The sequence below is a fragment of the Convolutriloba macropyga genome, chromosome 1 (genome assembly GCF_964194025.1).
Source record: "Convolutriloba macropyga chromosome 1, txConMacr16.3, whole genome shotgun sequence".
In the NCBI taxonomy this organism is placed as follows: domain Eukaryota; kingdom Metazoa; phylum Xenacoelomorpha; order Acoela; family Convolutidae; genus Convolutriloba; species Convolutriloba macropyga.
In genome coordinates, this window is record NC_134468.1 from 6,045,652 (window position 1) to 6,069,557 (window position 23,906).

The following is a 23,906-nucleotide window of genomic DNA, read 5'->3' on the forward strand; positions in this document are numbered from 1 at the left end:
TCTATTGATGTTGCTGTACATGCCTATAGAAGCTTCTTCTGCAAAGGAGAAAATAAAAATTTCACAAAAATATTAGCTCCGGAAAGTTAAAATGTTTAACTGACAAGATGGCACAAACAATATATCTAAATTGCACAGTAATGCAGAAAAATTGATGCACAATTTTGTTTAAACATAGTGATTTAATTGAAAAAACAAACACTGGACTCATTTTGCAGAAATTCAACAATATAATCAAGCCCTTTCTCTTACTGAATTTAAAAAAAAACTATAACTTACCAAATGAATTTGCCACTTCTGAGGAAAATGTTCTTTCTCCACACTTCGCCAAAAATGAATGGCCGCGTAGTTAAAATAATTAGAGCAATAAATTGCACAAAATACATTTTAATAATTTTTTCTATCAAACAGAATTTTCGCTGTACAACAACAGTCAGACAATGCTCAGTCAAATAATTCGTATCAAGCATCGCTTTTCAGTAATAGTAATAACTAAAAACAATTTAACAAATACTGTCACTATAAAAATAAGCGAAGCTTGACTTGGGTGGAGTTTATGGGACAGTGGAATATATTGATCGATTTGTTGTTCCCTACTTATTTATAGTTGATTTTCGATTCAGGGTTTTTCTGTGCTGCTGAGTTTTACTCAGGCACATAATGCCATTTTTGCGCGCAATGGTTTGATGAAAAAAAACCAACCACGATTTTCAGGCTCTGTCGGTTATAAGAATCTTGGGAGCGTTTTATTCGTTTTGTTTTTATTAACTTCGAGAACAATTTCTTTGCGCAAAAAAACACAGTTTTTATAGTTTACTAAAAAAAACTGCTAACGGTATCTAGTGAACTTTAAAAAATCCATCTGCACTTTAACTAAGGATCATGTTTTCAAGGACTGCAAAAGACCTAAAAAATTAAAGCTCTTCCATTTAAACTGTCGAAGTTTGAAATAGGCGAAACTGGCTATGAAACTGAGTGAAATATTGTGGTACACTTGATGTTAATAACCAAGTTGATCATATCCAGATCAACTCATATGCCACAGTAATGACTCAAAAATATTAACCCGGAGGCGCAGCCAAGATACCGGCCATCCAGCATCTGAAACGCAGAATAAGAAATGACTCAGGCATCTTTATTTCAACGTTTGACTCAATTTGGATGGAGATGAAGTGCAAAACCAACGGAGTAAATATATTGTTAATTTCCCATGCGATCTTAATAAATCCTTATGAAATTTGTTTTCAGAGATTTAGCCCTAACTATCGAAAGAGCAATCACTGAAAACAAAGATAAAGTTCTGATGGGTGATTACAACATCGACTCACTACACAAACCAGAAGGTTTGTGTCTTGAAAAAATTCCAAACGCGTGTGACATGATCAGCGTGAACAATTTTCAAACTACAAGATATTCAAAGAAAACATTTGCTCTGATTTGATACATCTTTACTGTTGATTCATGTAAAACTTTGGGTCACCCATAGGAATCGATCTTTCTTCACCTATTGTCATTTTAGACGAGAAATTGAAAAAACAAGAAACCGCAGAAAACAATCTTTAATAACAGATGCTACTGCGTAATTAGGTTGAGAGAGGTAACTCATCGTCTCGTTTGAAAAATTTTCTGTGAGCAGGAGAACTAAACCACTTCATGTCAAAAAAAATCTATCTGTATCAATTTGAACGCTTTAAAAGCAACAAATTTGGAATTTATAATTAATCATAATAGGAGGAATCAATAGCGCAAAAAGAACCTAACTTCAAAGTTAAAGTTTTTGCGCTCAGGTTTTTGACTCTTTCAGGTCTTTTCTTACAGATGCGAAGAATTTTCCCGCACATATTGAATTAAAGATCCTTTAAACTTGGTGTTACTCTTTTGTGTTAACGTTTAAACTTCGTGTAGAATATTGCGTAGCAAAAAGCAAATTTTATGGAAAATATCAATGAGGACTCTAAACCGTTATGTTATGGCTCAATGAGTTGAGGAGCATTCAAATTCAGCAATCAATGTTTATGTTTTCTATCATAAAGTATTTGTATGCTTTTAAAGACGACTCAAGGGATTGTGCACTGCCCATCATATATATTCAAATAGCATGTGGTAATAAAAATTGTTCCAAAACTAAATTCAAAATCAAATTTTTAGGGATCACTATGACGTTATAGCAAATTCATCATATTTTTAATCAAGTTCCAAAAGGAACATGTTAATTCCTTTTAAAAATTTTACGTTTACTTTGAACAAAACTTTAACCAAGACTTGAAATGCGTCTACACACCCATGCCTCTCTTTCTCAAATTTTTACAGAACTTCAGACAAATTTTTTAAATGATTTTTTTTACATTTGATTAAATTTTTTTTTTCATAACAAAATGTATTATTTTAATAAAACATCATAATCGGTTTTTCTTGTTCAATTGTTTCCTCTGATAATTTGAAAAATTTTTGCTGCAGGTTCGTCAAATGTTATGCAGTTTAGTTTTTTATTATTCCTGTTAAATTTTGATACTGTTACTCGACCAATCAATTTTTTTGAACCGGTCATTTATTGTAAATCAAAGCTTTTCAATTCAAATGCTTTTTCAAATATAAGTATCGAGCAAAGAACTGACAAAATGTGAACCATTAAGACTGATATTATTGTTATTAGACTTGAGAAGCCACGAATTACCCTTTAAAATAGCGAATAGGAAGTTTTCTTAAAATTTCTACATAGTAGCTCTTTTGCAAGGACATCGATTGGTGAAAATTGACATGACAAAAAAATAGTAACAAACCCTCTATTCTCAAATAAAATCCAGGATAAAAAACTTTATAGCAGGCGGGCCGTGGGGCTTTACAGCGATGACCTACCCGTGTTTCTTGGGTTACATTGCAAATCTCATGACAGGCATAATCGTGATCAGCGCTGTTATCTCAATTTTATTAAAATTGGTTTATCCGATCTAGGCTATAGGTATGTAGGTTAATTCATATAGCTAAGGTTGGGGGCGGAGTCTCTGAAAAAACACCAATTTGCGAGATAGATGTTCCAAAGCATCCACAAAGCAGAACAAAATTCCCCATTTTTTTCAAAAATTCATAAATTATGCCGATAAAAGCAATCAACCTATAAAAGAAGAATGATGAGTGCAATGATAAACAGCGCCGTTCTTTTTTGGTAATTTTTTTAAATGGGAATATATGTTTTTATGACCCCCAGGCGCACGTGCATTATTTTTACATAGTAACGTGCAATATAACAACACATAATTTGTAACGGGGGTTCATAAAAAACACTGGGGGCGAAACAGAATAGATTTGTAAATTGGGGGCCAGTTATCGTGACGAAGCTCATCAGTACTCTTGATCTAAATTCTTGTCACTATATATTTCAATTCGGCAATTGCTATAGCATGAGTATACTTTTTTATTCAACCTAAATTACTTTGATTATGCATAAAAAATGATTCCCTTTTTTGGTTGGTCAACAAACTGCTCATTTCAGTTCCCAACTTTAGACTAGCCTTTTTTCGAAAAAAAGGGAGTTTGTTGAAATGATCCCGTAATACAACAAACAATGTACACTTTGTTCGGGTTATTTAACTTGATCTTTTTTCGACACGTGCCGTAAATATTCGTCATATGGAACAAAATTGGAACGGAAAATTAGCCAAATTAAGGCCTTGTTTTTATCTAATAATTTAGATTCAAGAACGCACACATATTTTTGCGAATATATGTTGGGTCGTTATAAATTGGGTGGTTTTAATAGATTCAATCTGAGACAAATGAGGCATGGCCGTTGCCTCGAGGTTCGTTGCAAAATGCAGTAACTCAAACTACGACTGCCTAGATCCGCGTGTCAGACCTTATATATGCGTACATCAGTATTGCCAATTAATTCTTCCAATCTAATTGTTAATCGTAAATTTGTAAACACTGTAAAACTGCTTTAGAGTGTAGACGAGACGAAAAGCAGAGTTGCAAGAGCGGGAAACTTAGTATCCTCTGCTGGCGAATGAGAGACAAAGTTATCTTTTTCTAAAACTAATCTACTCTTAGTAGATAAAGTTTCATAGCCGACTCTCGTAAACTTCTCCATCTCCTTACCCTAGCTTTAAAATGTTCTTAACACTATCACGCCGACCATTTTTTTATATTAATTAATATTTTTGTCGTTCTAAGCAAACATCTTCAAAAAAGCCTTGGCTAGAATAAGCCAACTAAGCGCTCTTCTATCAGACGCAAGAGAAACTGCAGATGATACCTCGCAAGATGAACAAGAATTCATCCAAGTGTAAAAAAACGCAAATTTTTCCGAAACCATAACCAGCAAACTTCGATATTAGAACCCATTAGACCAAAAGTTATGACAATTAATCCAAGAAAAGCCAAGTGCAATTTACAAGATCATTGAAGGAAAAATTCCCGCAACTCAAAATAAAACGACTACGAGAATTACCAAACTCATTTGATTTTTTTATCGATCCGGAAGACAAGCCCTCCAGAGATTGTCTCATTTCAAGGATCAATTTGCAACAAGTGTTCCCAAACTCAATCGTAAACGCAAGAAATACAGTGCCAAATGCCAATCAAAACCAAGTTTTTTTATACTCAATTTCTATCACAGCATCAAAGTAAATGAACTAAAAGAAGAGCTTTTAGCATGACCCAAGACGCTTATGAAAAAACTTTTTTGCCGGCTTTGAAAATGGGAAGTTCAACTGTTTAATTTCAGTCAATAGAAGCCACCATCACAAGACTTTTTCAGGCTTTCCATAGGTCAATGCCTAAACCTGAGTATTTTTTCGTCGGTTAATATTCTGAACGGTGTCCCATTTTTTCACCCCTATTCATTTAACCCCCTATCATTTAACCCCGATTTATTCACCCCTGTATCATTTAACCCATCTATCTTTTAACCCCACTATCATTTCACCCCGATTTTAATCCCTATAAAATAAGGATTATTAAGTTAGCAATAAAATCATTTGGCCATGCCTCGCGGGCCATGGCCATGCCTCAGCGGCCCGTGGGACTTGATATGAAACTATCACAACCGAACGTGGGATTAATCTATCCACTTAATTATGACAAAACATGCCTTTAATGTCGACTGCTAATTAGCGGGATGAAATGATAAAGGGGTGAAGTGATAGAGGGGTTAAATGATAGAGGGGTGAATAAATCGGGGTTAAATGACAGGGGGTTAAATGAGTAGGGGTGAAATGAAGTAGAACCTTTCTGAACGGCTTCGAATCAATGTGTCAATTAGAGCTAATTGATAGAAATCTTATATTGTAAAGAATTGCCTTAAAAGGCCTCGAATTACTATTTACAGATTAAGCCCAATAGCAAATTAGCACTTGGTTTCTAAATTACGTCAAAAGCAATATTCGAAAAAAAAACAATTTTAAGCTATTTGAAGCAATTGTAACTCTTGTCCACAAAAGCCCCAAAAAGTAAACCTAGCTGCAAAAATGTATCTTTTGCTGCTTAATGCGTATTCACCGCATTTGCCTTTAATTTAAAGTAGGTTAATCAAACTCACAGTCATTCATACATATTTTTTTGCAATTAATGGCCTAGGGTAATTCTTTCTATAGCTGCGTTAAATTCATATGATGTCCCCTGCTGATGTAATAACATTTCTTGACATTTAAGTACTAATTGCTTTTTTATTTCGTTTATTTTTTAGCGGGACAGTCAGGGGAACAAGTGCCTGATTTTCCTGGCCAAGTGTATTGAGGAATGACTCCTGTGCCAGAAGGGAGCTTTGATAGCCACAACTCTGTCCACAGCCATGGCCAGAATGTGGTAATTGGCTGTAATGCTGCTGCCCCACGAATGATAGTGAAACACTTTGCACCCCCATGTCTAAACAACACAAATATTGAGATTTATGCCTAGACTTATGAAAAAATCAGCCTCGACCCTGTGTTAAAATACCACTCTCGACTTAAGATGGATATGAAAAGACCAAGCTCGACTCAAATAGTCAATGAAAAGACTGTTAATTGACTTGCCCGGCTTGACACCATAATTCAAAAAGTTATAGAATTACAACTTCATATTACGGCGTCTATGGAAATTTGTAGTCATAAAAATTTCATTGAATGCAAGTTTTGAAAATGAATTTTTTAGTAATCTGAAAAAGCGCAAATACAAAACGCAAAAAAATATACTTTAAAAATTTAGAGAAGAAAAAATTCAAAAATGTTTTTTCAGTGATCAGGCAATAATGGGAAATGCACGAATTGAAATTTCTCAAATTTCGTTCTTTTTGAAATATTACCACTCTCTGGGTAAACGATTTTTCAATTAATACCCATATTATTTTGGCAGTGTCTCCTCTCCATAAGGATTGTAAAACACGAATTCTGTTTCACCCTTTCGGTTGAAATTTGTCAAGAAAAATGTTTTTATTTAAAAAAAGATTCGATTTTTGTCAAATGGCTATCCCTTTTTGTGCCCTTGCAAAGAACTTCTCCCATGTACTGTATGTTGATTGCGCTTCATGTCTTTGATATTTGTGATGTACTATTATTCCAGGCTTATCAGGGATTTTGCTTTAGATTTTAGCTATAACATGTCCCGAAAAAAAGAGCCTCTATTTCATAGAAAACGATTTAAACTGTTTTCACTGGTAAGTTTAAGAAGCTCAAGAGGTCTCACGAAATAACCAAGACTCTTTGAATACCTCTATTTTGTTGGAGAGGTAGTAACCATAGAACTTTCATTTGACATGACGTTCTAGTCAATAAAATTCCATATAGAAAAGAGTTTTAGTCATCCAACTTTTATTCCTGAGAAAATTTTAATTTCAGCTATATTTTAGAATTTTTCTGATAAGTGATGCCAATGCTCCTTAATATGAAAGTTATATGATTTAGTTTTTTTGTCAATGTAGAGCAAATGCAGTGCAAATGTAGAGCCTGCTAGAGTACCTAGGGCAATCAAAGATTATGATTTTCCAAACTTTTCAAACTTAAGAGGGGTTTTTGGAAAAAGAAACTGAGCTATTGTAAATATCAAAAAAATAAAAGCACATTAAACTCTTTCCTGAAGAAATTACTGTAAATGCTATACAACAAACTAGTCTCATTGAATCAAGCGAATTCACTAAAAGGCCTGCACGCTACGCCTGAAATTACTTAAAAATCAATTTTCTCATACCTTTCTGACACTATTTCCAACTTTACGCATAACTTGGTTTGCCTGTGTTGCAATGCTAAGTTGCTTCTGATTCCGGATACGTGCAAACTGACAAAAGATGAACAAATAGTTACTCGTCACAACAAATTGCTTCCACAATTCATAACCTTGCTTGACTCAAGCTTGTTTATTAAAAATTTCCTGATCGACCCATAAAAACCTACTCGTGCTAGATCTTAATTAGCTGTGAAAAACTTAATCAGCTTGAAAAAAACTTACGCTCAACTTTGAGTACGATACTGGACCGTGCAACTGCACTAGTTACAGTCATTATCAAATATAATATATCATCAAATTTGAATTAAGCTAAATTCAAGCTTTTAATGTGAAATTCACACCCTCCACAACTGCATGATCTAAATTGGTTGCTCAATTTTACCGTGACCTATCTAGAAAAAAAACCGTTCTCCCAACTTTTGCTGATGCAACTGAAAATTTGTGAAAAAAATAAATATTTTTGATATTTGGTCTTATTCAAATATTTGACGTTTTCACGTGCTTGATAAAACAACTCAAAACAGTATGATATAATCCAGATTTTACGTTGCCAAAGCGTTATAAAAAATACTTAAGAGAACAAGAATTAATCCAGACTCAAGTTTATTGTAAGACAGTACCTCTTGATCTCGATAAAAGAGCGGCTCGTTAATATTAAATGATAGATTAAAACTTCAGATTAGCTGTTTTATCAGGTTAAACAAACGGAGGAAAAATAGTATGATGCTCTGTTGAAACAGTGTGTTTACTGAAAAGAGATTAAGTTCCTTTGGACACAGTTTTGGCTTATCAATTTACTCGCTCTGTTGCACCTTCACTTACCAGAAAAATCTTGAAAGTGTATCAAAAATCAAATATTTGAATTTTTAAATAAACGGCTATAATCGTATGTTTTCTTTTTACGAACATTTAAAAGAACTAGAAATTATTTAAAGACAAAATTACTCTCTGTGTATCTTTGGATGGCCCAACCGTCACTAACCTTTTTACACAATTCAATAAACTATTATGAACAGGAAAACTATTTTATTTTCGGTATGATCCTTGACATTCGCAAGAATTTTGTAATTTACTGGTAATTGAAAAATTTGCCTGAACACATTCGTTACAACAGGAACAATTAAGAGATAAAAAAGAGCTTTTGTTCTTTTTTGAAAGTAAACATATCCCTTTACATACAGATTTGACAACTTTCAAAAGTCATTTTTATGCCCAAAAGAAGAAACCATTACTGGTCTGTAAATTAATTGAATTGGTGATTTGAAATTATGGTCTGAAATATGTTGAACATTGGCCAAATTTGAATGTTTTTGATTTTTTTTTTGCTGGCAGCGCGTTAACTTTTGATTATAATTATATTTTATTGTTTGAAAGAAAACAACCCACAAACAATTAAAACAATTAGCTCAATTCACCATTGAGGATGCGATTTAAACTATTGCATTTGAACGTCAACTTCATTTTTTCAGGGTCATTAATAAATTCAACGTCAAAGAACATTTGTAATGATTCGCTGGGAAAACGATCACTGATAGTGAGCGCAAAGATCTATAGAGTTAAAAAATTAAGTCTATGAAATCAAAATAAACAAAGTTCAATTAGTATAAGTTCAAAGGATCGTTGGCCTCTTCAGAATACGAGATCGATGACTTCTCAGCAGTTACTTTGTTTCTAGTATATTGTCTGCATGTTCTAGTTTTAGATATAGAGGAGTTTGTCAGAAAAACTTTAGGAGTTTGAGAGCAAAACACTCTGAGTTCGCCGCTCTGCAGAAATAATTTTTCTAACTGATAAATCAAGCCAACCCTTAATGGCGACTGTTTAGAAAATGGCAGCGAATTGGAGAGAAAGTGAAATTAAATGTTTATTCAGAAGAGAGTTTTTTAGGTCAAAATTGAAAGCCTTTTCTCTAAGAGTTTAAACATAAATTAACAAAATTAGGACAAATTGAGTTGGTGGAAATTCCTGAGAGAATACTATTTGTTTCTCAAACAAATGTTTCGTTGTGAAAACGGAATCTATTGGTTTTCAAATTCTGTTTTTAAGAGCGAGATTCGAGAAAGTTTGTTTTGATATGATAGAGAGGAAGAGATAGTTAGACAGAGAAAGAAAGCGCGAAAAAGCAAGAGAGAGAGAGAGAGAGAAAGAGAGAGGGAGAAACAGATAGATAGACAGAGAAAAAGAGCGGGAAAAGGTGTGTGTGTGTGAGAGAGAGAGAGAAAGAGAGAGGGAGAAAGAGATAGATTGACAGAGAAAAAGAGCGAGAAAAGGTGAGAGAGAGAGAGAGGAGGAAAGAAAGAGACAGAGAGAGAGAGAGAGAGAGAGAGAGAGAGAGAGAGAAAGAAAGACATTCGATTGCAAAAAATTCTTCAAATTTTCCATATTTATGGCCAGTTAACCAAAGAAAGGCGATGTATGTGATAAAAGGTCTGGTCATAACGTGTGAGAGAATTCGACAATCATGTAAAATATGAGTATGGTTCGATCTGATGGGAAAATAAGGGAAAATAGTTTCAAGGAGATATTGCAGTAATAAAATATTTTTTTTGCTATCTTAAACAAAACGAACATGTTCATAAAAAACATTCAGAAATAATCCTTTTCACGTAGCAGGAGGTGCATAGTTTTCTGGTTGATTTAGTATTATTTGCGGTTACAATCATTGCTTCCCGCAAAAAATGAAAACAGCTGTAAGACCATCCTGTGTTTCGAATTCTTCTGGAATAAGTGGAAACAAACTAAGAATTTACCGAGACGATGCTCACACACTTGCCTCTTACTGTATATTTATTTATGCCTTTAAAATTAAAAATTATTAATCAAAATGTTTTTATGATGATCTTGGACTTCAGAAAAATTCAGATTCCAAGAACGTTGTGAACTGAGATCGACAAATTTGCATTTGAAATGTTTATCCTTAGTTAGTACATAAGATGCCATAAAAGATAATTTTTTAAAGTTTCATGTGTACTAAATTTGAAAAAACTTATACTAATTGCAAAAATTTGTACTCTTATTTGTTTTGTGCCGCTCTAACCCGTCCTGAAGTTGAATTAGCCGACGGCCAACAAAAGTCCAAAAACAAAATAAAACAGAATAATAAAAAAAATGTGAAGCGGTGCATTAATTCTAAATTAATTCAATCGATCTAAAATGTGAAATTTGAAGTTCAAATTGTTTGTTCAATTTTTGGTAGCCTGATTCCGTCCAATCAGGTGACAAGGAGCGGATCTAAGTTCTACAAAATGTTCCACTAGCAAGTGATCTTTTTCATTTGCTGAGGTCCCGGCTCGCACTGCCTATACTGTTTGAAACAAGTATATTAGTTCTTTTTTCAGCTATTCTTCATCAAAATCTACCACGATTTAGATTACGTGGCTGATGTCCGGAAAGAAACGAACATTTCAATAAGACTTGCGTTTTGTGATAAAAAATGCGAGCATATAATTAACCTATGACTTCTATTTGCCCCAATTTTATCAGTAGTTACTTGAGACCAACTTCGTTGACTTAACTAATTTTTTGAAACATGTAAATTACTCAGAATATAATCCTAAGGTTAGATATCTACATGCTCCGAAATTTTAAGTAAATTATTCAGCATTGTTATTATTATAATAAGCTTCTAATTGTGGCTGTTCGTTCTCATAGGTAAAAATAGGATTTGAAGGCTACTATTTGTCTTTTAAAGGGTGCTTTGTTGTGTTGATGGAGCAAAAACTAGGTTAAAATATTTTTAAAGAAAGTTTTACTGTTAAAAAATCTTATTGAAGCGGGCAATTTGTTCCATTTTTGAACGCTTTTCAAGATTAAAGATTTGTTACTCCACTTCGTTTTCGTTTTCTTTGTTATAATAATTTGATTTGTTCTCTTGTTCTGTCCAGCGTGATGGCGACTAGTAAACATTTTAAAAATTTCGGATGTTTACCGGTGTCTTATATCTGTTTGTAGCTTCATTAGGCTAACTTTTGAAATGAATAATTCGGCTGGCAGGATACGATCTTTAATGCAAGATCAGTGGAGTGGTCACTTTTTTGTCGAAAATATCAAATTTTATTCCCCAGTTAATTTGCCTGTTTATGCGATTTATGTTTTTAGGTGTAAGAGTATGAAGGAATACTCCACTGAAAGAAAGATGTGAGAGTAAAAATGACTGGAAAACATCAATTCTTACATTTAAAGGAATTTGGTTTCTTACAAGGAATAAGGACCACATTGGATTAGCCATTTTGCTTAAGACTGAGTTCAGAAGATTTTTAAAGATTAGGTTTGAATCAATTTGCGTTCCCAGATAACGACAAGCATGAGCTGGTTTGATATTTTCGCCTCTAAAAGAAAACTCTGGACATAAATTAGTATGATTTGTAAAGAATAACATCTCTGTTTTATCGGCATCTAAAGTGAGCTGATTCTCTGGAAGGTATTTGTCTATTTGTTCTAAATTTTTTTTCATTTTTGTGTGGAATATTTTCATTACGTTCAAATTTGCAAACAACACTAATGCCACCCACAAATTGAACAACATCAATTTCACCTTCCATTTTTTCAGAAAAATAGTTTACATATAACAGAAAAATAGGAGGTCCTAACACAGTTTCTTGTTAAACACCATGATTTATACTTATTATATTTGATAAGTGAATAACCAGTTTTACTCATTCTGTTTGATTTGCGAGAAAAGCTTTGAGAAGTAAAATTTGTTGATTGGGAGAAATTGAAGTTTTCAGTTTTCTTGAGAAAGATCTCATGTGAAATTGAATTGAAAGCTTTTGCAAGATCTAAGAACACAGCACCTGTGTGATTGTTATCTGTCATTTTTCCTATTATTTTTTCAAAAAAGTAAAACACAGCATCAGTAGACGACTCTCTAGTTTGAAAACCGAATTATTTTTTATTTATGAGCGCAAATTTTTCGTGATATATTACTAACTGATCAAGTAAGAGTCTTCCAATAATTTTTGCGAAAATTGTTGTTACGGAAATTGAACGATAATTAGTTGAAACAGAAAACTTTGAAAATGGGTGTGATGTGTGCATCCTTAAGAATTGCTTTAGTTGCCCCAAATTGCCCCAAAAGCAAATTTTCAGGATTTCAATGCCCAAGCACTGATGTATCCCCGCCCTGGTGTTTTGTTGTTGTCTAGATTATCAATAACTTTATAAATTTCCCTCAAATTAAAGGTCTAAATTTGAACTCTTGAAACTTTTTCTACATTTTTTCGACGCTCAATGGAACAATCTGCCCCCTGTAGATGCCCAATTCACTGAAAACTATGTTAATAGCGTTACATATTGATTTTTTGTCTTTCGTTTTTCTTACCATTATCATATTTTTTTAAGATGTTTGGACTGGTATTTTTCTTTCCAATTTTTTAAATGAGTTTCCCCTTTTGTTTCGAGGTTTCATATTTTTGAAAAACCCTCTGAAAATTGATTTTGTGCTTCTTTTAACTTTCGATTTACAAGATTGCGATACTTTTTAAATGACACAAATGATTCAGAACTTTGTGTCATTTTGTAGTCATTGAAGTAACGATATTTCACAGCAATTAACTGATGAAATTTTTTTGTGACCCAAGGTTTATCTGAAGTAGTGTTTTTTATATTGGAAACTAGTTTTTTCTCTGTTGGTGCGTTTTTCTCGAGTTTTGCCAAAAAATTCTTTTAAACTCTACAAATATTTCATTGCAGTTTCGTTGATGATAAACTGTCCTCCAAGCGGCAAGAGCCAGATCTCTACTAAATTTTTCATCGACAAAATTATGATGATGTAATGATCAATATCGAAAGGAGGTATGCAGATTTTCCAATTAGTGATTTGCTCATTAGTCGAAAAACAGTGATCTATCAAATTTCTTTTTATTGTTGCTTATGCGTGTAGGAATATCATTGTTAAATAACTGTAATCCTAGTCTCGCAGCAAAAATCTGGAGGCTACAGTTAGCTTTATAGTGCTATAGTTAATTGCGAAACCGCTATTTGTCTTCTTAGTCCACAGTAAGTATAGAGAGGGACAATTTTGAATTATTATATTCTTAATTTTTTGGACATTAGCCACTTAATGTACGTCCAGATTGCAAAGCAATTAGAGAACTGTTGAGACCTAATAACGAGTTGCCTTTTACGGCAGAAGATTTTTTCAACAATATCCTCCCCTTAGGAACCCTGCAAAGAATTGCCTCCCCTTTTCCTTTTTCGCCTTTGTCTGTTTATTTATGTATCTAACTCAATTCCATCTCGATTTTTTATCCCCTTATCAATTAATCCCAATTAATTCACACATATATCGCTTCACTCAGGTTTTTTTTCTATAATCGGTGCAAGTCTAATTTATATTCAAAATTAGGGACACGTGTGATTCGGGGCAAGGTTTTGTATGAAAAATTATGAGCGCTGAAGACTCTGCTGTTAATTTTGAATTGGTTGAAACTGAATGGCAAGATTGATTTATTCACATAAAAATGTTCACACGATTGCTTTGATAATGCTTCCTCAATTATACGTACGCAAGATACATTATTGATAATTTTTCTTTATAGATTTGAGACAAGGAAGCAGACGTTTCTTCATTAATCAATCTGTTGACGATTGAAGCAAAATCAAAATGCTACTTTTCTCACCTCTAACTTAAATAATATTTTCAATCTAGTTCAATTTTGTTTGAGATAGTCACAGAACGCCAAATTTTCAACTAGGTAGAGAATGATAGCTTTATACTTAGCATAAAAACGGTTTTGACATAGGTGGATTTTTTGACAAGAAGTCCACTTCGAACGGTTTCTAATGATTGATATCAATAAATTCAACGATTTCGCCGCCAATCTTACATAATTTTTAACCGTTGACACCTCGGCCCGGGAAGGTCGATTTCCAGATTGGTCCCCTCGTTTCGCGGTTGTTGGGATTCTACCTGCCTGGTATTTCCCATAAAGGCTGCTTGGGTTCATCTTTTCCCAGTTCATCACTAGTAAGTTGATTTGTGATTGATGTAGAGTTTGTGCCCGAGGTGTCAAAAAATTCAAAAATTCAAATTCAGATGAAATTTGAAAATGATTTTTTCTTGGTGGGCAAATAGGGTTTTTCTTTCTAGGTATTAATCTCTTGATTGCTGTGTCACCATCTTTAAAATTTTTATCTGCACCTTTCGTTTTTAGCGCGGCTAAAATCACTGCAACCGTTTGATAAGAAATCTTATTTTGGTTCGCGTTTATCTCACTTATTGGCACTCAGAGACAACGGTGGGGTAAATGTTGTCCTGAATGTCTCATAAGAGAATCGCATTCTTTTTTTTTCAATTTTATTTACCGTTTGCCGATTTGAATGAGTTAATTCACCAAATGGATTTTTAAAATTTTGATTGCTAATGGTCATTATAGACAGGTATAGCCATTATTAGTTGGCGACAATCATCGTTCCAGAACAAGATAACAGTTGAACGACGTCATCTGGCTGGCGCATGTTTCAACGGCTTTACAAGAATTGTGCCCGAATTTATTATAGAAAGGGAAAACTTTAATAAATTGAAGAGTTAATAAAGGAAACACGGAAGCAATTCGGATAATGCATTATTATGGCTTGAAAACTAAACCATAAATGCTTCACATCCTGTAAAAAAATAAATATGAAAATTTTGTCCGCCCGTTCAGATGAAAGATATCGATAGAAATAAATGAAAATTTAGAATTAATTATTGATTCATAACAATGATCATGTCACTTTTCACACTTGCCAATCTTCTACATGTCTGAACTAATACCTGGCTTAGAAACACTTAAAAAATGACAAAATTTGCCACCAAATTGCCAAAAAATAGGTCTGGATAACTTTTAAAAAAAACCAGGAACATAAAAAGAGGCCGGGAAAAGATGCCAAAAAGTCAGGAAAACGTTTAAAAGGTTTCAAACATTTTCAAAACCAAGGTAGGAAAACGAAAAAAAAATGCCAGAAAAAACTTCAAATAAGACTGTTAATCCTCAAAAAGAGATCCGGGTCATGTTTGTAATCGTTGTTAACTAAGTTTAAAATGCCATAAAGATTACAATTTATTTGGATGAACGGATGCTGAAATAGTGTCTAGTTAGTTATGAGTACTTTGACAATTGTTAGATAGATAGCTAAACGCATCATTTACTCTATATCCTGGGCCAAATTAATCTAAAATCAAGCCACATTAGGTATTTCGTCTTCTACTGGTTAGTTTTCAAGCGCTTACAAAATCAAGACTCAATTTATGTTCTTCGTAATCACCAAATGCTAAATCTTCAATGTGATATTGTTTTTTTTAAAAACATCTTAAATTTTAAATTTGATTTTTTTCTGACCAATTGTTGAATGGTTGATTGATTGATTTTATTATTAACTATACTTGGTTTTGATTAACTTGAAATTTAATCAAAACTTGAAATTTAATCGACTTGTCGTAAATCTGTTTATAATTGCACTAAAACAAACATTTTAGAAAAACAATAGTATGCAACAACTGACACTTCTATAGGAAAATTTTTGAAAAAGAAACTAAACAGGAATTCAAGCCAATTGATGAGATTTAGAAACTGAGAAAAATTGCAATAAGTTTTTGGATTGGATTGGCTAATGAATGAAGCGAATCTACAAAATAAATCTCGTAAGATTTCAAGACTTTCAAAAAATAAATTGCTTCTTCGTACACAAAATACAGTCCCTGTATTTGATCAAAGTTACCAATTGAAAAGGAACGAAATATATTCCCGAACAATCTAGCCCCTATAGAAAATAATATTAGTTCTGCCATCTAAAAATTTGGTTACATGACAAAACACCCAATGACAAAATACCCAATGTGCCAAAGTACCCAATGCCATTATACCCAATTTATTCCCTTTGATCATTTTGTTCAATAATCCGATTACAAATTAGCACTCAAATTTACAAGCATGTTTTCTCGCAATTAAGTTGCTAGTTTAATCCCATGTTTGGTTGTGATAGTTTCATATCAGGTCCCACGGGCCGCTGAGGCATGGCCATGGCCCGCGAGGCATGGCCAAACGCACTAACTAAATATTATGCTAAATAATCGTTCTGATAGTTTCAACGTTAGAATAAACAAGGCGGCTCGTTAATGTGCGTTCGCACATGATGTTCCGACCCGAGCTCATCTACATTTTTGACTAAAATGTCAACCAAATCAAGAGATAACAAAAATAGATGTTTGAGTTTAAAACAATCGTTACACATTCTATCTACTAATTGAATTACTAATGCCATGCTTCATTACAGCACCAACGTGACCTGACATTGAAAAGACTAGAAAAAAAAATAGCACCAACAAAATTTTGGCGGCAAAAAATGAATATCTAAATTTAAAAGCACCTGTTAACAACGTCAAAATGCAGTCAGATAAAACCTTAACTACACAAGTTTACCTTTTACTAACTATACAGCAGATGAAAAGTTTTCTTAACGAGACTAGGTAACAAGCCGACAAAAAGAACGAACAGTGAGGCGAAACTTAAAAATTAATCAACATTTTTTGCACCAAGAAAATTCAAAAATCTTAAAAAACATTGGTTTTTAATAAAAAAAATCCTTGATAAATTACTAAAAAGTCATTACAAAACCAAAAGCACCCGTCAGTGGTCAGACTATGCCATAGAAACAAACTAAAGAGAAACTCAAAAAATTACAAACGATTTGCGAAAACACAAACCTTTGCTACCATTAAAATCAATACCTATCATCTGAATATGTATTTTTAATTCAGTTGTTATTTCTGCTATTTCAGTTGAAGGATTTATACTGAAAGATTAAATAAGTTTACTTGGGCCACATTTAAAAACCATTGGGATCTGTTATTACGCGATTGTTCTGAAGGAAGAGAAAAAGAAACGCAAAAAATGGCCATTCAATAAACGTTCAGAAAAACGAAACAACAGTGGCACATAATATCAATATATATGTTATTTCTTGAAATACACGAAATTCGATGGGACATCTGATTGATGAATAGAAGTTAAATTTGACGAAAGGAACCTATTCGCTATATACTGAATGTTTCGAGCAACATCATTCATTCAGTCCTCAATTACAAGCCTATGAGATCTGTGAGCAATTTACGGCTACCTAAAGAACAAAAACAGCGAATTCAGGAAAAAAAATTGAGCGACAAAAGGGTCGAAGGCATTAAAAAAATGAACTTTTCACTAAACACTCTTCAATTTTAAATTAATTTTTCAGGAGCAATGGGAAAACCTTTTTTATCAATATAATTTCAAAAAATCAACAAATATAAACAAATACATTAGACGCACGAAAATTGCGGGAAAACACGTATTATCAACGCCATTAAATTCATTAGCCTTCAACGGAAGCCAGTATATACAATAAATGATGCCTCGAGGGGACAATAAGTTTTTCTGCCAATCGTATTTCATCAATAAGACCTTACAACAAGTTAATGACTATGAAAACAACAACAGAGAGAGGCAAAAACCACAAATTCAGTAGAAAAGTGCCTGAAGAAAATGTCGAAGCAACTCAAATCATAAGCTCTTCCCTGAAAACTTTATTTATGATCCGTTGAACTTCTTCCCTAAACCAATAGGGACTCTCAGCAGTAAGATGATGTGATAAGATTTCAAAAGGATCGAAAAACAAAATAAAGTACCCAAAAAAAATATGAATTCTCGTGGCATTGATGTTTTAAAACTAATAGGTAGAAGATAAAACCGCTAACCAGATTAATTTTGGCTATAGTAGAACGGAAATGGATTCTGTTAGAACCAACAATGACCAAGAGTATTCACGAAAAAAAATTAGGAATGGTTGAATTTCAAAAAAGTTTCGAAAAATTATTTTTAAACCCTTAACAGCCAGTAAACTCAATCTTTCATCGGAGCTCAATGACGATGCTCAGATATAACCCATAGGGAGGAAAATGATGTCTGTCATGCATAGATAGTTAAAAAGACATCACAATAAGTCTTATGACAGAAAACAATAACAAAAACAGCAAAAACTAAAATTCAGTAGAAAAATGCGAGAAGAAAGTGTCGAAGACAATTAAACCATTAGCTATTCTCTGAAAACTTTCTCTGTGATCCACTGAACGTCCTCTCTAAGCCAATTGGATTACAATAATCTTTGGATAATGTGATAAAGAGTTCGAAAGTGACCAATAATTCAAAAAATCCAAAAAAAAATTTAAAAAAATTGAAATCTTTGTCATTGAAGTCATATAACCAATAGCTAGAAGATAAAACAGCTAAACAGAAAATTTTTAGTTGCAGTAAAAAGCAAGTGGGTCCAGTCAATACTGAAACTCACTAACAGTTCAAGAAAAATTTAGGAATTGTTATTGTTCAAATAAAATTTTCGAAAAATGATTTTTATTTTAACAGACATTAAATTCAATAGCTTTCGACGGAAGTCAATAAAAACGCTCAAAGATGCCCCGGTGGCAGTACATTTATGTTTGTCATGCATAGGTATTCATTATGAGATCACAGTAAGTAAAATGACTATTAAAACAACAAAAAAAAACAGGAGAAAACCAAAAAATCAGTAGAAAAGTGCAAGAAGAACGTGTCGAAGCCATTTAAACCATAAATTTTTGTTTAAAATTTTTATTGGTCATCCACAGAACATCGTTTTTAAGCTAATGGGAACTGTCAATATTTGGATAATGTGATAAGATTTCAAAAGTAACCAATAATACGTAAAAATCCAAAAAAAATTTTAAAAAATTGAAATTTTTTGTCATTGAAGTCATATAACCAATAGATAGAAGATAAAACCGCTAACCAGTTTAATTTTGGTTGCAGTAGGAAGGAAGAGGGTGCTCTCACCCCTGGACTGACTTACAATTCACTATAATAAGATTATGATTCTTTAATATTCAAAAAAAAATTCGAAAAATTATTTTTTAAGTCTTAACAGCCATTAGCCGCCCCCTCAATGAAATAGACATGTTCACTTAATGCTCATTATGGAACATATTGCACTGTTAGTCAATGAATCCCTACCATAGGACTCCAAAAAAAATAGTAAAACTTCAAAAAGAAATTCAAAATTTCATTCAAAATTACGAAAACTCAGAATCGAAGCCAAAAAAAAACATGAGCAATTCCTTGAAAACGACGTTTTTTGTTCATTGCGCTTCATTCGACTATAAAGGAGTTTTGTCATTAATAGAACGTCGATATAAAATGTGACTTGTCTCTAGGTGACTTAGAAAAGCAAAAAAGAGAAAAGTTTTATTAAAAAAAGGGCTCTCAATTAGAGTTCGATTTTTTTTTGATAGTGAACTTCCCTATGAGACCAGAACTAGTCTTTCTATCGCCTTGCATTCAACTTTTACGAACTCAAAATTTATTCTTTTTATAGAAATTTGAATTAATGTTTTCGTAAAAAAGATCTTAGTTTGAAGAAAATTGTACTAAAAGTGAACAATCATGCTAAAGATCCCATTGTTCACACAAAACTTCAATCCTCGATAACTCCTCGAAAAAAACGAAATTCAAAAAAATCTTTTTACTTTTGAATTCTACGCTGGACCAGCTTTTTAATGATGCCACTCACATTTCTCTACGACGAATATATCGATCGGCCTAAATTCACTGAACAAAAAAAAACCAATTTGAGTATATAGTTCCTTCCCCCACAAGTGGGGTCGGAACAAATATTGGGTATATTTTGGGTATTTTGTCACATTGGGTATTTTGGCACTGGGTATTTTGTCCTGACACCAAAAATTTATAGAGACGCTGCCATATAAACAAGACTGGTAGAAAAAATTAAAAACTTTAAAACAAAAGACTCAATCGAAGAAATGAGAAGAAATATTTTTTTAAAAAAAAAACATTTAGTGGTAAAAAAATGCGACACTTTAACTTTATGACGTTAGCCCTAGTTACAGATTTAGGGCTTAGTTGTGAGAAAACTTGGATTTTTTGTTTTATATCTGTGCTTCGGTGCTACTTAATCTGAAATGTTTGTTTAAAGTTGGATTGATCTAATCACAGTTCAAAATATTTGACAGTGGTTGTTGATGACGAATAATTATTTTGGATGGAAAGTAAATTTTCTCTACCTGGGCATTTTGATAACCATATATGGTCCGGAATAGTTTTCTCATTCGACATTTTGTCCAACGTCTGTTTGTCTTTTCATTGTTTGTCTTTACATTCTGTATGTTTGACATGAAAGAGTGAGCTAACTAAAACCCAACTTGCTGACAATTTTCTTGCTTTTGAACGATTTCTGGACTAGGGTGAAATTGGGGGTAAACAGGCAACTTAAAGAAGAGATCAGACATAAAACATCGAGAAAACATTTTGAAACCCTGTCATGGTTGTGCCATACCAAATGTGATCGATCATTTTTCATTAAAGATTAAAAAACATTCAACTAAGAATAAATTTCCTTTAATATTCATTTCCAATCTTTACTTGGCAAATAGCTATTTTAGCAAACCGTTCTTTTGTAACTATTTCTGCGGATAAGTGTCTGAATTACATCATATGCTGATTTGGCGACTTCCGACATTGATTAATTGAGACTTAATTAATATACCAAACTACTAAAGGGTCATGATATAGGTAAATGTACAACCTAAAAAATGTTGTTTTATTTTGAAATTTGCAATCAATTTCTTTCAATTTAGCACGCTGTTGAATGCATGGCGAAGTGTGAGCGAATACATATAAATTAGCTAAATCAGCTATTTTCCAAGTACAGATTACTTTCAAAAACGTGCTTTCAATGAAGCGTGATTGCTTCACGGGATTTGGTTGCGTTTGAAATTATGAAAAAATGTATCATTTGACATTCTGCTATTCACTCTGCGTGTATTGCTGATTACTTCATATTTCACAATTAGTTCTAACCAATCTGATTTGGAACATTGCAGCCTCGGAAAAAAGCGAACTGGTTTTTAAGTTAAGAATCAAGCTGTTCATTCTTTTGGATAGCGCTAATTTCGAATTAGCGCTAATTCACCAAATTTTGAATATAGCGAGTATAGCATTTCTACCACAGTTCTTTTTAATATGATTGGTTATACTTTCTCTTGGTTTAGTTTCTCATATACTGCCATTATTTTTCGAATTGAATTTAAATCAAAATTTTAACCGACCAACTGGAAATTGCGCCCTGTTGCTGCAATTAAATTGCTGACAATATATGTACTATCAACGTAGTGTAGGTTCAGAAGCTTTTCAACTGAAGTTAGGCAGCAGACGAACTGAATTTTGGTTGAAAACTGAGTCAAAAATTGTATTTATGGAACCAGGTGCTTCTTTTCTATTATAAGTTGTTGCAGCTGAAACGGATGAGAAATTGAGGAAAGAAAAACTGTATTGCAAAACAAACCAAGTTTTTTTGTTTTATTGACATGTGTTCTGAAGCTTCTTTGTTCAGATAACATTAAAATGCTTCAAAGATATCTTGAAAAAACCCAAGATTTTCTCCGACTCTAATACAGCTATTTGATATGAATTTTAAAACTGAAATCTGTTTCCAACTTTTAAGATGTAAAGATTTAAGAATATGCAGATGTCAAAATTAATTTTTTCATTGTTTTTTTTGCCCAGAGTCAGTAGAAATTAAAACAGTTTTCATTAACCACTGAAAGCTAATAAAGTATAATATAAACTATAGCAGTGTACGCTAGTTTACTTACTTCCTGCTATTTTTTACTACCTTTCTAACAGTATGAGCTGCAGTTGAAAATAGTTTCAGTCCGCTTTTTTACTATGAGCTAGTTGTTAAATATGACAAACTGGGTTTTAAAAAATTATAGTAAATATTGTTATAACACAGAGGCTTTTTAGTTCAAATGTTAATTTGTTTCAATTTGTATGCTGATGTTCCTATACGTATTGTTTTCCTTTTTTTTTGTTTTTTGCCATAAACTTAACAATGCAATTTCAAATTGAAACACTCAACGGTTTATAGTAGTAAGTCAAATAAAAGGCAACTATTAATTTGAACTCAAAATTAGCACTGAAAAATTTTGTGAACAAGATTTGCTTCCTCTATCTTATTTTTTGTTTATACATGATGACAATTATCAAGTTGCAATTTTCGGTACCTGTTACCAAAAACTAACTCATATTATAAAACTGATGCGCACCTTGTGATTCTAAAGGCATTTTGCAAAATTTCGAAGAACTGAAATTTTGGGATATTATGTCGTTTCACTTCTCTTGTCCTTTTATTAAAAATAAGAAATCAATAAATTTCCTGGCAGTAATAAATATATCATCTAATTAGAATCTTAGTCAATGTTCATGTAACAGAGGCATTGCTATATTTAAATAAAATGCAAGGAATACTTATTTTGGGGTATTTTGCGCTCCTTGTGACTTTTAAGGCAATTTGGGAATTTTCGAGGAACTGACATTTTCTGTTATTGAGTCGTTTCACATCTCATGTCGTCTTTTTAAACAATCAAGAAAACAATAAGTTTTCTAGCAGTAGTAAGTAGACCATCCAACTAAAGTCATTGTCAAGTTTCATGTAGTACGAGGATGGTTAAAATTAAATACACAGCACAGAGAACGTGTTGAGGGTTGATTTCCAGTTTTCACGTTTTTTTAACTTTGATATTCTAGTTTTTAATTTTAAAAAATCAGCTGCAGAAGCACATCACATCATCATTAGTTTTATTCTAGCAACGTTCAACTTCTATAAAAACTCGGGTTGAATTTTTTTTTGATTTCACACAGATTTTATAAATAAATCCATAGTGCCCACACTTGATTTCTGAGTACGATTCTGATATGAAACACAAGATATCAAATATAACGATTGTATGATCACAAAGATCTAAAATATGATCTTTTTATGATTATCAGGAAATTATATATGATTCAAGTATGATTAACAAGAATCATACATTGTTTTTCTTTCCCATCAAGTTATTATTATATCGATAGGGGTCACTGAGATAATTCCACTGAATCACTATGTGATCCGCCAAAAGACTCTGAAGTGCCAGAGAAATATGCAAAGAGATTTTGTGAATTTATAGGAAATATGCAAAAGTTCTATCTAAGCACAATTTGTCTACAAGTTTCCTAAAGATGCTCATTTATAAGAAAAGTGCAAACGTTTTTTTTTCTGAAGAAAATCTTTTTGTAATTCTGTATAATGATCACATAGTCGTTACACTTCAAATAAAGCATTTGGCTTTTTTGAAAGATTCGACCAAATTGTTGACAGCTATGACAATGCCTGGTCAAATAATTTGTCCACAGTTTATGTCACTTCTTTCCACGTCTTTTTTGCATTCAATTAGTCTACAGATAGCGTTCTCGATTGTATTAACAATGGTCTAAGACATAATTCAGAAACTAAATTCTGTTAATTGTCATATTATGAGTACGTTGAAGCCAGTGGTTTTCCTCTTTAATCCGCAGTTAGGGAATTGAAGAACTTTTAACTAAAAGTCAATTAGGTTTTCTTTGGTATCTGCTTATTTGGCATTCTGTTAGCAGTTTTCGTTCAATGATAGCTGAGAAACACAAATTGTGGACAAATGTGACGGATATTTTAAAACTTGCCCAAATTTGAACTAATTTTGCCTAACTGTTACTGTTTCCACATTTGCCTATAACTCTAATCTTAAAACATGGATCATGAAAGAATTAAATGAAGAGAGAGAATTAACAATTTTGCTTGTTTTTTCTACATATTGCTGTTCAATATTGCTGTAGTGCTCCCAAATAGTC

The 23,906-nt window shown here is 32.7% G+C and overlaps 1 protein-coding gene across 1 annotated transcript in view; it reads right to left on the bottom strand.

Annotated features, from left to right (window-relative positions):
* The window catches only part of LOC142344498 (uncharacterized), a 28,492-nt gene that overhangs the window by 3,504 nt on the left and 1,082 nt on the right, over window positions 1-23,906 (bottom strand). Inside the window, exon 2 of the mRNA XM_075396190.1 lies at window positions 5,708-5,862. Within this exon, the coding sequence (XP_075252305.1) occupies window positions 5,708-5,862 (155 nt within the window). The remainder of the gene's footprint in view (window positions 1-5,707; window positions 5,863-23,906) is intronic.